The sequence below is a fragment of the Coturnix japonica genome, chromosome 3, assembly GCF_054131305.1.
Source record: "Coturnix japonica strain WE chromosome 3, WE-NBRP24, whole genome shotgun sequence".
In the NCBI taxonomy this organism is placed as follows: Eukaryota; Metazoa; Chordata; class Aves; order Galliformes; family Phasianidae; genus Coturnix; species Coturnix japonica.
The window spans coordinates 81,604,335-81,620,029 of NC_140665.1; the positions used below are offsets into that span (position 1 = coordinate 81,604,335).

At 35.1% G+C, this 15,695-nt stretch overlaps 1 protein-coding gene across 6 annotated transcripts in view; it reads left to right on the forward strand.

The window, feature by feature from the left end:
- KHDRBS2 (KH RNA binding domain containing, signal transduction associated 2) overlaps nt 1-15,695 on the forward strand; it is a 317,464-nt gene that overhangs the window by 96,647 nt on the left and 205,122 nt on the right. For all 6 annotated transcript variants that reach the window (XR_004306588.2, XR_014944887.1, XR_001554389.3 and 3 more), the window contains one exon: nt 2,865-2,981. Coding sequence is in view for 2 of the 6 variants with exons in the window: in XM_015859163.3 (XP_015714649.2) it covers nt 2,865-2,981 (117 nt within the window). In the remaining 4 variants the exon portion in view is untranslated. The remainder of the gene's footprint in view (nt 1-2,864; nt 2,982-15,695) is intronic.

Consider the following 15,695-nt stretch of genomic DNA (forward strand, 5'->3'; position numbering starts at 1 on the left):
TAAACATTTGTCTGTCTTAGTTTCAACTGGAATGTAATTGTATTCTTCAGAGTATCTGGTATGATGCTATGTTTTGGCTCTAGGAGTAAACAATGTTAATTATATATCAGTATTTCTAGTTGTAGTCAAGCAGTGTTGTAGAGAGCCAGGGCCATTCATAGAGAAGGGCCCAAGGAGCTGGGTGGGAACAGGGTGAGGACAGCTGACTTATACTGGCCAAAAGGATATTCCATAATGCATGACATCATGTGGAAGGATTTTTGAAGGGGTGGGAGTTCATCTCTTTCTCTTCCACTGCTCAGGGGTTAACTGGGAATCAGCAGGGAGGTGTTGAGCAATTGCTTGTTATATGCATGGTAGAATTTCTGATACTGTTCACTACCTTTTCTGCAACTTTAGAGAAAACCAAAATAACAGCAGTTCATTTTTTTCAGTTGCAAGTAACTGAATGCTTCCTGATGTATGTTTTCAGAGTCGGAGGTGGATGAAGTGTGAATGTCTTTCTGCTACATAATCAATAGAATTAAAATCCCTAGCCACTTATTTCCAGTGAAGTGATTAAAATCCACTTTGTATGTAGTTTATGCTGGCCATTCTGCTCCTTTGCAGCAATATTTCAAGGTAATTATTAGGCAGTTTATAAAGTACTTAGTATAAATGTTCAACATAAATCTTCATAGACTCTATTTTAATAGTTTTATTCCATTCATTGAGCTAATGTTGTTGAGCTTTGACTGGCCATCTTGTACCCCAAACTTAGGCAGCTATATAGCACTTTCAGCTTTTGAAAGCCATATTTTTTCCTAATATTTAGAGACACTAAAAGAATGCAGAATAAATTCTCTCAGATTCTATTCCGATTAGTGAAGTGTGACACAAAATATTTCATCTTTTAACAGTCTTTCTGCACATGTGATCTCTGCAGAGAAGAGAAAGCTCTGCTATTTGCTTGACCTTCTCTAATGAGCCTGCACATGCATGAGATTTCATTTTTGAAATCTTACATTTATAGATTAAGTCCTAAGGTTAGTATATAGTTTCAAATTAAAGTTGAAATTCAATCTTTGCTGTTCCTTTCTCATCCTTAGGGTTATTTCCATATGAAATTTAATAATCCATCTGAAGAGAGCAACTTATTTCAGGCAAAGTTGGCACTGGAAGATACAAAGCTTGAGTTTTAGTACAGACTTAGTATTGTTGATACCATCATGATTTAAAAGGATGGGATTTATTGGAAGAGTTGCTAACTTTTATTAAGTCAATAGAGAAAGCTGGAAAAATTTGAAGCACGCAAGCCAGAAAAATGTTGTTTTGAGCATCAAAGCTTGTTCTTTTTTTTTATTTTATTTTTTTATTTTTTTAATTTTCTACAGCACTATCACTTGCTATCTCCCCCTAGGCATTTTATCTTACTGAAACTGGTGATGTTAATTTAGGTGGAAGTAGATTTTGTCTTACATGTTTATTTTTTCCTGTGATTACTTACTCTTTTCTTTGATGGTTTAACCAAAATTTGAATGAAGTAACAACAATTGCAACGAAGAGGGTGTCAGTTTCTTTTCTTAGGTGACAGGTGATAGGATGCAAGAAAATAGCCTCACACTATGTGCCAGGGGAGATCTAGATTGGACATGAGGAAGAATTTCTTCATGGAGAGTGTGGTCAACCATTGGAATGAGCTGTCCGGGGATGTGCTACATTCCACATCCCTGGAGATATCTAAGACACGTGTGGACATATCAATGGCTGAGTGATGGGACACTGTAGGTCAGGATGATGGTTGGACCCAGTGGTATAAAGCTTTTTTCCAACTTAGATGATTCCATGGTTCTATTATGTGTGATCTTCCTAAAGTTTTATCTATATTTTTGACAGCAGCCTGTCCTTGATTATTGTTCTTATTGTTATAGAAATGCAGATACAATTGTACAGACCTTTACTCTCAGGTGAGCTTAGTCTTTATTAAAAGACAGGCCAGAGTACTGTCTCTTCAGAGACATTTCTCTTAGAAATGTCCTGAGCAAATGCTGGTGGTTCTCCATAAACTTCCAAAGACATCATGTCTTATCCAAAAAGATTTTGGAAAGCATAACACATACTAAGCTGAATAAACTGTTGGTTGCAGAGTACCTGATAACTCCCATCCTTTGGTACTTTAAGGTGACATAACATTAATGCCTTATTTAATTACTGTTCTGCCAATGAATTTTCAAGTAGACATCTCACTCATACAGAAAAAAAAAAACAACAAAACAACATTATATGTGTCATGTGAACTGTATACTGTTTAAGGGTATTAGCAGCATATCAGACAAATTCCACTGCAAAATCCTCTCAGAAAGCAGCCTGGATATCTGGAGTGATCTGGTTGTGTGACTTGTTCAGTTACAGGCAAAACAGATATTTGAAACTGATACATCAAATGACACTTATTTTAAAATCAATATGTAAATCATCAATTCTCAGAAACATATCACAAGCTTAAGGTTTGCAAAATATATTATTCTGCCAATAAAGCTGACTATCTCAGGAAAGAACATACTCATTTTCTTAGTTTCACCTATGTCATCTAGTAAGCCAAGACCTTGTTTAGCACTGTGCTAAACCTAAGCAGCCACTGTGCATTTTTCTCCTAAAGATGAACCTCCTGGGTTTCAGATAAATAGTTCCTTTCCAAGCTAGATGGGAAAATAACTTCTTTCTTAACACTTGTGTGAATTGATCCTTGAACTATTTAAAAAAAAAAAAAAAGAATAAACTTTTCTCTTTAAGAAACTCATTTATGAAGATTTATGAAGTTGTTGTTTGTTTTTTTTTTTAAAGTGCTCCTTGTTTTAATTTTTTTTTTCTTATTTATTTTCCAGTTCAATTTTGTTGGGAAATTGCTTGGACCAAGAGGAAACTCCTTGAAGAGGTTACAAGAAGAAACAGGTGCAAAAATGTCTATCCTGGGAAAAGGCTCCATGAGGGATAAAGCTAAGGTACTGTATCTGGATTTTGATTGCAATTAGTGTTGATACATTTGTGCCATAGCTATCTACTTACTGATGACTTCATAGAAGTAAGCTAGATTCTAACTCCAAAGACTAGTTTGTTGTTTGTTAATTTAATTGCTGTCTTTCCATACAATCATATACCATCACAGTTATTACTACTGCCACTGTTATTTAAATAATTCACTAAAAGAGAAACAGTCTTAAAGCTGATTTGTTCTGAGAAAAGCTTATTCCTCCTGAGAAACTGTAGATAGCCTTTAGTAATGCTGTGCCTTATTCAGTTTTCCTTTCTGTCACGTCTGTCATTCATCTCAGTAGCTAAAATAATGAAAGAAATAACTTGCCAGAGTAAAGGAAAGGCTAATCAGAAATTTACCATTTTTATGGTTATTATTATTTGGCCTTGGCAATGAGTATCAACAGTCACACTTGCATTATGAGATCTCCAATGGCAATATTAAAAATGAAACACAATAAGACAAATTAGGCACATAGAGTGTATTTCATTTTTTCAGTGATTTCTTTATGACATTGGGAATACTGACACTTCAATTATCTATTTAACACTATATTTTATGGTAATAAATGCTGATTACATGACAGATTTTATTTTTAGTTTGTGACAAGCACAATATTTTATGACTTCTGGCTTACTTCTGGAATTATAGAAAATGACTGCTTGGACAAATGAATGTGAGTGCTGCTAAGTACAGTAATTTGCATCTGTACTGCGTCTGCCAGCTCCATTCTTAGCCACCCACTCAGATCAGTATTGCCAAAAGCAGCAATTGCCCAGACAGTGAAGTGTGAAGAGCTTGTTACCAGATAAAGAGGTTTAAGCACATAAATAGATGAAGTCCTCTGATTTTGAGACCAAGTCTTCTCGAGTTATCACGCTATTTGAATTTCATCTTACTGTAACAAACAGTGCCATTGTGACAGTTATTATATTCACTCATGAGTATGTCCTCAGAAACAAAATTCAGTTGTTTTTTTTTTTTTTTTTCCTCTTCATACAGTATTTAGGGCTAAAATACCATATGAAGTTAAGTATGAACTTCATCAAATGTCATTCATCTGAGAAGGGTGTAAAATATGAACTTTCGTAGTAAAGCAGTTAAGAGTTAAATATGGTAGTGATGGAAGCAACTTCTATAGAGAAGGCCTCATAAGCAACTCTTATCTTAATCCAATTTACACATGCCTGACTGAATAGAAAATTAACCTGTTTGCAATTACAGTGAGAGACAGGAATTGTCTGATCTCAATATGTCACTGTTGCTGGTTCCAGGGAAAAGACACCGAGAATGTCCATGGGCAATGGACAAATGCAATTAGCATTTAAGAGATGATATTTTAGACTGAGAACCTGGTAAATCTTAAAGAAAATATATTTAACGATGAGCATAAATAATGGCCTAAATTGCTAAGTCACCTACATGCATAATACAGAAAGGATGCTGAGGTGCTGGAGCAGGTCCAAAGAAGGGCAACAAGGCTTGTGGAAGGGCTTGGAGAATATGCTCTACGAGGAGAGACTGAAGGAACTGGGGCTGTTTAATATGGGGAAAAGAGGCTGAGGGGAGACCTTATTGCTCTCTTCAATACCTGAAAGGTGCTTACAGTGAGAGTGGGGTTGGTCTCTTCTAACTAGTGACAGGACAAGGGGAAATAGCCTTAAGTTGCACCAGTGGTGGTTTAGGAAAAGCTTATTTGCAGAAAGGGTTGTTAGGCTCTGGAATAGGCTCCCCAGGGAGGTGGTTGAGTCACCATCTTGGATGTGGTGCTCAGGGACATGATTTAGTGGAGGGTTGTTAAGAGTTAGGGTAGTATGGTTAGGTTGAGTATGGTTAGGTTGGACTTGATGATCTTTAAGGTCTTTTCCACCCTAAGCGATTTAATGATTTTATGATTCTAAGGAAACTGCAACTTTCTCTGATTAAAACAGTTTTCTTGCCATAAAACAAGCCCACTTACCTCATTTACACAGCTTTTGTTGTTGTTGCTTACTGATTTAAATACATAATACTGGACTATGAAGGCTTTTGGTAATTTTATACCATACTAGAAATCAGTTAATGTGTAGGGACTGATGAGTCTTCCTTCTGAAGGAATTTTCAGGAAAAATCTGTGTAATTCTCTCTGTTAACTGGAACATCCTTATGACTCTCCATGGTATGCCAAAGGCTGAACCAGTTCACAGGCAGACTGCCGGCATGCAGGCTTTTCTTCTGGTTACCTTGCTGCTCAGCTGCATCAGAGCAACAGAAGCCGAGTGTCAGTGATATTCTTAATGGAAAAGATTAAAGAAGTTTACACCTGAAATTCTTAATTAGTGCTCAAAAAGAAGCGATACACCAATTTGTGTCTTATGGTGCCAAAATGACAGCAGGCAAACATTTGGCTCTTCAGTGAAGCACTCTGGGCATGTTTCATAATTTGGGCTAATGGAGGTGCACTTTCTAATTTTGGAAACCTCCTTTTAGTAAAGGAAATTTATTTCATTTTCAGAATTTCCTTATTCTTAAAAAATAAATCTGTATGCACATTTCAGAGGCTAAAGGACTGGGGCTGTTCCCTTGCCGAGCCTTACACTGTTGATAAGAGTGACCTGAGTTCTTTGCAGAGCCACTATTGTCTACAGTGCATGAACAGGGCAGGTGAATGTGAAAAGGCAGTGCAGCTTAGTTAACATAAACAACATCAGCAACTCCACCAAGCTTATATACATCTCTCAAAAAGCTGTGTTAGAAATTTCTGGAGATGCCCAAAAATAACTGCAGCAGTTTTACAGGATATTGCTGCAGATATAATGAAAACTGCAATGATTCTTCTAAATTGCTGTGGCTAATGTGAGTCCCTAAATCTTTGTGCTTAAACTAATGCCACTGGCTCAGCAGAAGTCTATTTTTCTATAACGAACGCAACCCAGGGGGAATGATCCTACAAAGTTCTGGCAAGAAAAACATCACAAGATGCCACGTTACCTCTAGGCACAATAAAAGATGATGATGGACTTTTGCTTCTACTTCCTTTTGATTTGTACTTTCAATGTTGACTGCAGCTAAACTCTGAAATACTTTTTAGTGGAATAACTCCACTTATTTCTGAATCATAGAGATGTTGTTGTTCAACATGATGAACACAGTTGTGGTCATTGAGAGTTGTACCCATTGTAAGAGCATAGACAGTTTCAAGTCAGTTCTGTGGATGGGATCAGCTCTCATTGCTTTGGTGACAGACAGGATGCCATTAAAGTTTGTCGTTCCTGTAGTATTACTGTGTTGAAAATATGCAAAGACATTCTTCAGAACAGGTAGTGATGAGATTAAACATAGTCATATCAAATTGCTTGGCTTTTGATTCTTTTCTCTGTCTTTTTCTCTTTTTTTTCCAAATAGCATTGGACACAATAGTAAAGGTAAACAATCAAACTGAACTGAAGAGAAATCTCATTACAAGTGGAATGAATTGATTTCTTTCATACTTTAATGCACATTTGCTCCTTTTCAGCCATACAGTGAATGCTTTCCACTATGCCATTAAAAAATACAAAACACCCCATAAAAATGCATGCAGTGAGGAGGAATAGCTTTTTAAAATATGCTGTAACAGAAAGAGCATAGAATTTCTTTAAAATTAGCAGGAAAACTTCTGGCATCTTCTTAAATACTTCAGTTTCTTGCGGTAGGTACCTGAAAACATATACAAGTAAGAACTTTTCTTGGGGGAAATGATAATTTAGGGGGTTGCACTATTTCTTTAAACCTGCCACTCCAGTTTAAATCTTTACTGCTGTTTGGAGCATGAACCAAAAGCTAGTTTTGAGTTTCTGCCCATGCCTGCATCCCCAGCTGCCCAGCAGCAGCCATTTACAGCTCAGAAATCACGTGTGCAGCTTTGCATTTTTTACTAGATTCCCGTTTCTTTATTATAAAGCACAGAGAATTAGAGAACAAACTGCAGCTTTGAAAACTCTTATCAGCTGTTCTTCCATGATTCAATGGTTGCCAACTATTGAATGAGCTTTTAACTTCTTCAAGTTTCAGTTGTTACTTAAAATAGTCAGTAAAGCAAGAAAGTTTAATCACAGAAGCCTGAAAGCACTAGAACTATCTTCCTCTGTTTGATCTGTGAATTAAACGTTTTCCAAGGAGGTTCTGCTGCCACTGGACAGTGGCTTGTCAAGTTAGACAAAATTTCTTGCATGAGTTTTTCTTTTTCAAAAATATATGTTTTACGACTTTGTTGGCAACTGCAAAGAAATGAGAACTGAACACACAGAGAATGTACTCATGTTCAGTGAGAAATATATCTTCTTTATTAAGGTTTTTTACATCTGTATTATAACTTTAAAAAGATCTTGAAGATATGGGAGAATTGCAGTGGATCCTGGTCTGTTCAATGCAGTGTTCTGCCCGCAGTTCTGCAATCTTTAAATACAGGTTTAAATATATTACATGGTTAAGTTCACATATGTAATGTTACATAGGGCCCAATAACTTTGTGGTCTGAGCTACAATACATTTTTTCATTAGATCAAGTCTACCATAAGCATAGCGTCTGTAATAATCATTTACATTTTAGCAGTATAGTTACATGTGTTGCATTTTGTTCCAAATGAAAGTGACCCCATTTTGAGCATGAATAATTTTGAAGGACACTAGAAAGTTTATGAAAAATAAAATCACCTAATCATTAGCACTAGGTTTTATGCTGGTGGCATTCCACTCATACCAATGTGGTAGTACACTCTAGTTTATCACTACAGCAGTTTAGCCCAATGTGTCATCTTGAGATTTCAGCAAGAAATAAAGAGTTGGAGATAAAAAATTGAGTATTTCTCTAAAAATATCTGCTTTGATTCCTTAAAACAGAAACTGCAGGTTTACTTCTAGCCTGCTGCGACTTCTGGTCTGGACTTTATGCAAAATCCCTTAAATGTCTGTTGTTAGGTAAGATCTTTCTGTTTCATTGAATTGCTCCTTTATCATTTTTAGCTACAGAATGTCCAAGGGAAATATAGAACAATGCGTGACATTGGATTTAGAAAAATGGCTCACACCCAGAAGCATCAATAACTAGCTTTAAATCACTAATTGATGCTCACCCAATTAATTTTTTTCTTAGATTTTCCTTTGCTGTGTGTAAAATTGTTATTGACTTTGAATAGTTATCTCTACAGCCATGATACCTTACAGCTTACAGCCATTATACCTCACAAGTGTGTTTATGATCAAAAGCAGGCTTAAGCCTTTGGCATGCCTTCAAGATATGAGCAGGAGTAACAGCAGCACACAGCTTCTGCTGCAAAGCATTTTTCCTTTCCAAAATCTCTTCACCTCCCCAGTACAGTTTTCTTTAAAACATCTTTCATTCTTTAAGCTGATTTTACTATTAGTAGACAGCTATTCTAACAGCGCATTCAGTCTCACATTTGATTTGTACACTTGCTCACAATTACTTGTTTAAAGCAAAGCTTTGGAGGCCATATCTGCTTATCTACTCAGAATGCAAAAAGTCATACTAGCAAGTAGGTAGGTGTTCAGAAAGTCTCTCAGACACTCCTTTAGTTTATAAGATCTATATAGAATCCCATTACCTTCATCTTGGATACAGGCAGAGCTATACCTTGCAGCTGACAGTTTGTTCTGGTTATCACCAGCCTCTTGGTATTCTCAGACTGTTCAGAGAGGTCCACCAGCATCAGCAGTTTCCAGGGCTTACTGGTCCTTGGAAGGCTTTCATATGACACCTTCTCACCAGTCCTAATTTGGCTTGTAACTGTTTCTTTACTGAAGTTTACACATATTTACAGAATGAGTTCACACAGACTTACATGGAAGGGATTTCCATGACAAATGTTTGTTTCCTCATTTTTCACTGTTCCTCTTGGGTGTCTCATCTTCACACATTTTTTACCAGCTCCCCAGCGCAGTGCAAATCAACCTGTTTATTCTCTTCTTATCCAGAAAACCCCACTTTATCCAAAGTGTAGCAACTAGGAAAAGACAGAAACAATCTCTGTTTCCCAGCCTTTGTAGTTCTTTATCTACAAGAAAGCTTGGTAGTGAGGTTTGTTGTCACTGATGCAAGATCTGGTGAAATTTCCTCTGAGAATTAGCAGTTCTATTAGCATTAGAATTAGAATTAGAATTAGCAGAGTGACAGAAGTTATATCCTCTATGACATCTCTCAGCCAGTCCCTCCTTGAGTCAGTAGTAATGAACAGATCTCCTAAGATTACAAGGCAGGCATTGTAACACAGTGAACGTTCCACAGGACAGAGGAATCCTAAAATGAATAAATTCAAAGCCTTTTTGTCTCTGAGAGACAAACTGTGGACTACAAATTTTAGGTACTAAATTTTGGAAACTAACTCACTCAATCTGTAATTTATTTGTCTCCAATTTCTTGAAAAAAAGCTGTAAATACCAAACAATTTGTGCAAGTTTATTTGCTTCTTAGAGAAAACTGAACTGAGCTTCTGAGCTTGCTGAAGAGCTCAATATTTTTTGTTATGAAATGATTTGGAAATATAGCAAAGACTTATTCTTCTGCATACAGGGAAAATTAAAATGCAAGTTTTGATTTTCAATTGGAAAAATGGGGAAAAAAAAAATAAAAATAGAGATTACAATATAATCCTAGCCTCCATATGCATTGGTTACTGACAAAGAAATAAAATGCATATGTTGGCTGTACACAAAGGTAGATGAAAACAATGAGAAAATTGGGGCACTTGGTAGGAACTCAGTATTTTTGTAATTTAAATGGAAAAATTGCTGTATTTACCACTTTTGACTCTTAAATAAAATCAGCATAATCTCCACTAATACTCGCAATCTTCCAGAAGTGCTTGTCCTCTACTATTAAAGCTAATGGCAGTTTTGCCAATGAGGAGTAAACCATTTTTAGTATTTTGCTGAGTGAGGAAAATAAATAAATAAATCAAAGCAAACTTAAAATTCTTTCATTTTGAGACCAGGGAGTCTGAAGAGTAAAATGTTAGAATGGCTGTAGAGATTGAACCCACTGTATAAATTTAAATACTTCCTGTTAACTTGCTTCATGGAATGCTATGATATTTCATGTAATTATTGACGGCATTTTCAAAATTGGCGATTTAACCTTGTGTTAAAAAACTGAAGACTGTAAGTCTGAGAGTTAAGAAAAGTATTGTTCTTAGAAAGGGTTACATCAGCCTTTGAAGAGATGCTGAAATATCCAAGTTCTGCAGCATACTGGTGATATTAAGTCTTCAGGCCCTTCCTCACATCTATTGTTAAAACAACTAGAAGTCTGAAGGAATTTCTGAAACACTTAATTACTGTTTTCAGAATGGTGGGGAACTTTCTTATACATTAGAGTACTTCCAAGGATCAAAGTCTCGTAATTACGCTTCAGATTTATTCCTTCTCTTCTAAATTCTGTTCTACTGGTTGGCAAACCTGGCTGTGGCAGGGTGTTGACAATAGATGATCTTTCAGTTCATTTTCAACCTAAGCCATTCTATGATTCTAAATTAATAGTAATAAAGGATTCCCCACCCCCCACCCCCCCCCAAAAAAAAAAAAAAAAAAAAAAAAAAGAGACAAACACCTGGCAAAAAATGAGGAATGTGGGAATATTAAGATGGTCTCTAGTGAAAATAATATGTAGCAACAAAAGATTACATACATTCCATTTTGTCAGCTTGTAAACACAGAATAATTTTATGACCTGAAAACAGAACACTTTTTTGTTTGTTTGTTTGTAGCATAACAAGTATTTCTGAGTGCAGCATAAAAGCTGTAAACACATGCTGTGTATGTATGCATCATGCATTTGAAACAAGCTGCCAGTAACTCAGCAGTGATCTCCTGGTCTGTAATGGTGCCAACCTGACACCTAAAAGACAGTTTGGCATTGAGATCTCTGCCAAATTCTTTTCAATTTCAAAAGACATTCAGAATGTACAGGCAGGAGAATCCTTGTGCTTGCTGGTGCAGTTCAATTATTTCTGCTGCACACATGGGTACTCTGGTGCCTCAGCTCGCCCCAAGAAATTGGGTGTGAACCCATTCAGCCAATGAAGACCTGTTCTCCTACAAGTGGCAGAACTTTCAAATGCGAATGGCTAGTCAGTGTGAGTCAGAAGGGACTGAAATAAATAAATAAAAACAATAAGAAGAAAACTGTAAGTAAATTAACTCAGTGACGTGCAGCAGTTTAGGGGACTGTAGATTTACTCATGCTGATGTTTCTTCCCAATCCATACTTTTGCAGAGCAGGGATTTGTATTCCAAAGTATTTTATTTATCTGCATGAGGCTTCATAAAAACAAGGTTTGATTTTTATTATTTTTTTTTTTTTCAATATAATTATTGTTCTTGCTGTTTTATGTGCAGATAAATGCAAAAAGAACTACTCTGAATTATTGGCAGCAATTACGTTCAATCCCACTTTTTCATGCATAATATTATCCATACTCTTGAGGACCATGATAAATACTTTTAATATATTTTAATGCGTTACTATTATGAGGAATTTTGCTTTGCCACAATAGAGGCAGCATTACACTAAATTAAATTACAGTGCACACAATTAAATAGAATAATGAAATAAAAAAAGCAGACTTGGAGCAACAGCTCTTGGTAGTCCTCTGAAATTCAGTTCCAAGATCAACATAATAGGAGAATAAAGTGAGTAGGTTTTTGATAACTAAGCTACATATTATTTTGTTTGTAACATCTCCATCAAGGATTAATGTTCTCTTATTCAGAGACATTGATTAGTCTCTAGATTGTTTTTCTGATTGATTCCTGTTGTACTATTGAGCATTCCATCTTTGTTTATCTACACAGTATCAAAATAACATTTTAGCTTTAATTTCAGAGTGCCATACTTTTTTTTTTTTTTGGCAATCTGTAATAATTTCTGGCTTCTCAAAAAGAGTTCAAGGAAATCTGAAAACTTCCTTAAGATTTAACTGGCAACCATATATTGCTAAAGAAATAACAATAAACCCTTTTTGCAATTCCAAAAAAAAAAAAAAAAAAAAGAAAATATCATTTTTACATATTCTCTAACAACAAATCCTGTTCAAGAACAGGGGAACCTGAGATGCGTTCTGTTTCGTCAAATGAAGAAAGGTACATGTGCAGTTCTGAACAGTCATTAGCAATGAAAACAGAAAGGATGATATTGAAATTGTGAATTGTATTATTGAGGGCTTTTTTTTTCCCTTATTTCTGTCTTTTTATCAAAGATGGATTGAATCCAGTAGGGACCGGGCATCCATATTTTACATTCCCATAATTCACTAGCTCTTTGAGAGTGACCTTCTTTCCTAGAGTCTTAGTAGTTTTCCCACAGTAGAGAATCATAATACTTTAGATGTGCCTACAGAGTAATAGTTCTTTGATATTTGCAATTCTCTTTACAAAGACTTCATGTTATTTCACTATATTCAAAATTTTCCAAATTCACATGAGGAGTGCAACATTATCCCTGCAGAATACATCAAGCTCCCGAGGAGATCACTGGGTGCGCTCAAGCCTTTTGGGTTCTTTGCCAAAATCTATGTACTGGCATGATATTTTACCTATTAAGTTAGGTATGCCATTGGTTCAAATAAAAACAATTGTACCATCTGAACAACAACAACAAAAAACCCCAAAACAAGAAAACCTTAGTGTTAGAAAAAATTGGTAGAAAGTGGGATGGTTACTGGTTGGTTGTTAAAATGTGCACACAACACATTACTCAGATAATCTTCTTTCGCTTTTTACGCTGTCCAAGAAGTAGCATCCTTAGAAGTAACCCTGGCTCTTAATACCAGACCCTAACCTCACAAATCGTGTATGTAAGACTTAAGAAAGTGTTTTTTTTTTTTTAACTTTGGGAAATGTCAGTACTTTGCTGAATTCAGGGCCTACTGGCAATTCTCCCCTTCCTTTGCTCCCAGACCCTTGCTGTGAAAGTAAATGGCTTCTTGATGGGCATTCTTTGTTGCTCAGGCAGGTCAATGATTCAGGGAATATCTATAAACTTTGAAGAATTCATTTAACAATGATTTCTGAAGTAGGAAAACAAACAAACAAGAATCTCCGCTTTTTTTTTTTTTTTTTTTTCTTTTGTTGAGCTACAGGTCCTATTTCATCTGCTGTTATATTAAAGAAATCTGTTAGCAGATGCTTTTTATTTGGCATGAGAGGGAAAGTAAAAGGATGCTTCCTTTGTATTATGTTGTTAATCCTTTTCCAGAGATCAGGTTAGAGAGCATGGAGATACAGGAAATTGCCAGTAAGCCTTCTTTTCTTAATTAAAAACATAATTAAGCACTCATATAACTCCCTTCAACTCTAGGTTAATGCTGATATTGAGTCTCTAACTGTTAAGTGATTTGATTCATAGATCCATATGTAATTCTAAAAATAATTTTTAACATTTATATACATTGATGTACCAAATATTTAGTCCTGAATAGTTTGGAAATAAATTATTTTTCTTTAAAAAAGAATGTGAAAGCAACTAGCCCCAAATCCAGACTAGCTGCTCTTTGTTACTTAAATTATCCTCTGAGTTGCAGGAAAAATGTGTTCTGGAAGAAGAGTTTTTCAGATCACAGTTGATTCGGGTGCCCTGTAGGTAGTGCACCTCATAGTTAATGAAGGAGATAGAGTGCATGTTCACAGTACATTATGCATATAAATACCCAAGTATAGCAAAGCAGTTCCCTGAGATGTTGAAGAAAATAGCAGGTAATATAAACTTCTGCATGTAGAAGCGAAATTAAAATTACTCTTTAACACCCAGACCTATCTGTTAGAAATTTCTTATCATACTGGGTGTAGAAACTTCTATCAGCTAAATGCTTCCTACGAAATTACTAAACATGTATATAGGTTTATATACATATATACATACACATACATATATATACTTATACACACACACACACATAATAGATATATACATCTATTATGTATATATATATGATATACTCTGAGGAATTTGTGGTAGCCCAAAACTCACTCATATGCTGTTCAAATATGCAATGAATGCTGATGTTTTTGATGGTGATGGATATACATATTCATTGGAATAACATTCACAGAAATACCATTGGTATCTTACTTATAAAGCATTCCTGTGACATTACTATCCCATCTTCTACACTGAATGCAATAATTTAGATAATGAATGTATAAATTCTGTGTTTTTATTTTTTTTTTATTTTCTTTTAATGAGATTCAAATAAAGCAACTGCCAATTTTCTTCCTCCAGGATTAATCATTTATGACTTCCCTGTTTAGACTACCAGATATACAGTATGTATTATTATTTATTGATGCATATTGGGATACATTCATGATAAAATTAATATCTTTACATTCATTACATTGAAGTATATCCTTATTAAGATGTGCTAGAATATATGTAAGATTCAGAAATCTATTCACAAATATATTTAAACTGTTCACACATAAGTGAGAGCTCATATCCAGTACATCAAGTATAGTGAATAAACTGTTATTCATCATCAGGGTTATATGGAATTTTGGTCTAATACATATGCAGAAATGTGCCTCAAGTGTTACTTGGAAATTTATTCATGAATAGGATAGTCTGGAATTTTAAGTAAATAAGCAGTTTTACATATATTGCTTAAAAATGAATCAATAAGCTACTCTCTGTAAAGTTAGTAGCTTTTATTCACTTGGTCTTCAGTGAGAAAGGGCTTGTGATAGATCATACGCCATTTTTTATGTTGTATGGACTTCTGTTTCCAAACTGATCATCTTCATGGCTCGACTAGAAAACCTTCTTGAGTTATACAGCAATAAGGTCAAATTTTCATATTTTGTGTTATATTATTTGTGGTATGTAGCACAACATTAAAATCTGGGTTGTCGTACTGCACTGAATTATTAACTCATCTAACATTATTCCGTGGCTCTGGAAATAGAATTCCGTTTTTTAGAAAATGATGAGTAGAGAAACAGGGGCAAATAATATTTCTAGGTAACTGGAAAAGGTAATATATTTGAGAAGATAATTCCTTCCTATTATGCATGTTATTACCTTATACCATAAAGTACAAGACCAAATGACCCTTCATAATACATTACCTAGAATAGAAACATATGTTATGCTTTTCCATGAAGCATGCATGATTAAATCTTGCTAAGCTGTTGGTACAAATTCTTGTTGCATTGTATCAAGTAATGTCATTAGAAATATATATATATTTCTCTCTCTCTCTCTCTCTCTATATATATATCATGTCTTTGAAACAAATTACACATACTGCACTGACAATATGTCAGGAATATTGTAAGCAAATACTGGGGGAGATACCTGGTAACAAAAAAAAAAAAAAGTAAGAAAGAGAATGTTTAGGCAATTAGCTGCAACAAAACTCCGACAGTTCATACCAATCATAAGTTTGATTTCTGTATTTCATTTTCTGTATGACAAACAAAAGGGTTTATAGACCTGAAGGAAACATCATTGTTCAAGGATCAACTATTATGTAGCATGGAAAAAATGGATCTTCTTCCATGTATCATTATGTGTTTGTGATAGTTTGCTCCTTTATTTCTGTGAGCAATTTGTGATATATGCTCTCATTTTAATTTTAAATATAGAAAAGTCATTTTTTGTATGTTGGATAGGCCACGGTTGAGTATCGTTAAGAAGATGAATGTGCTT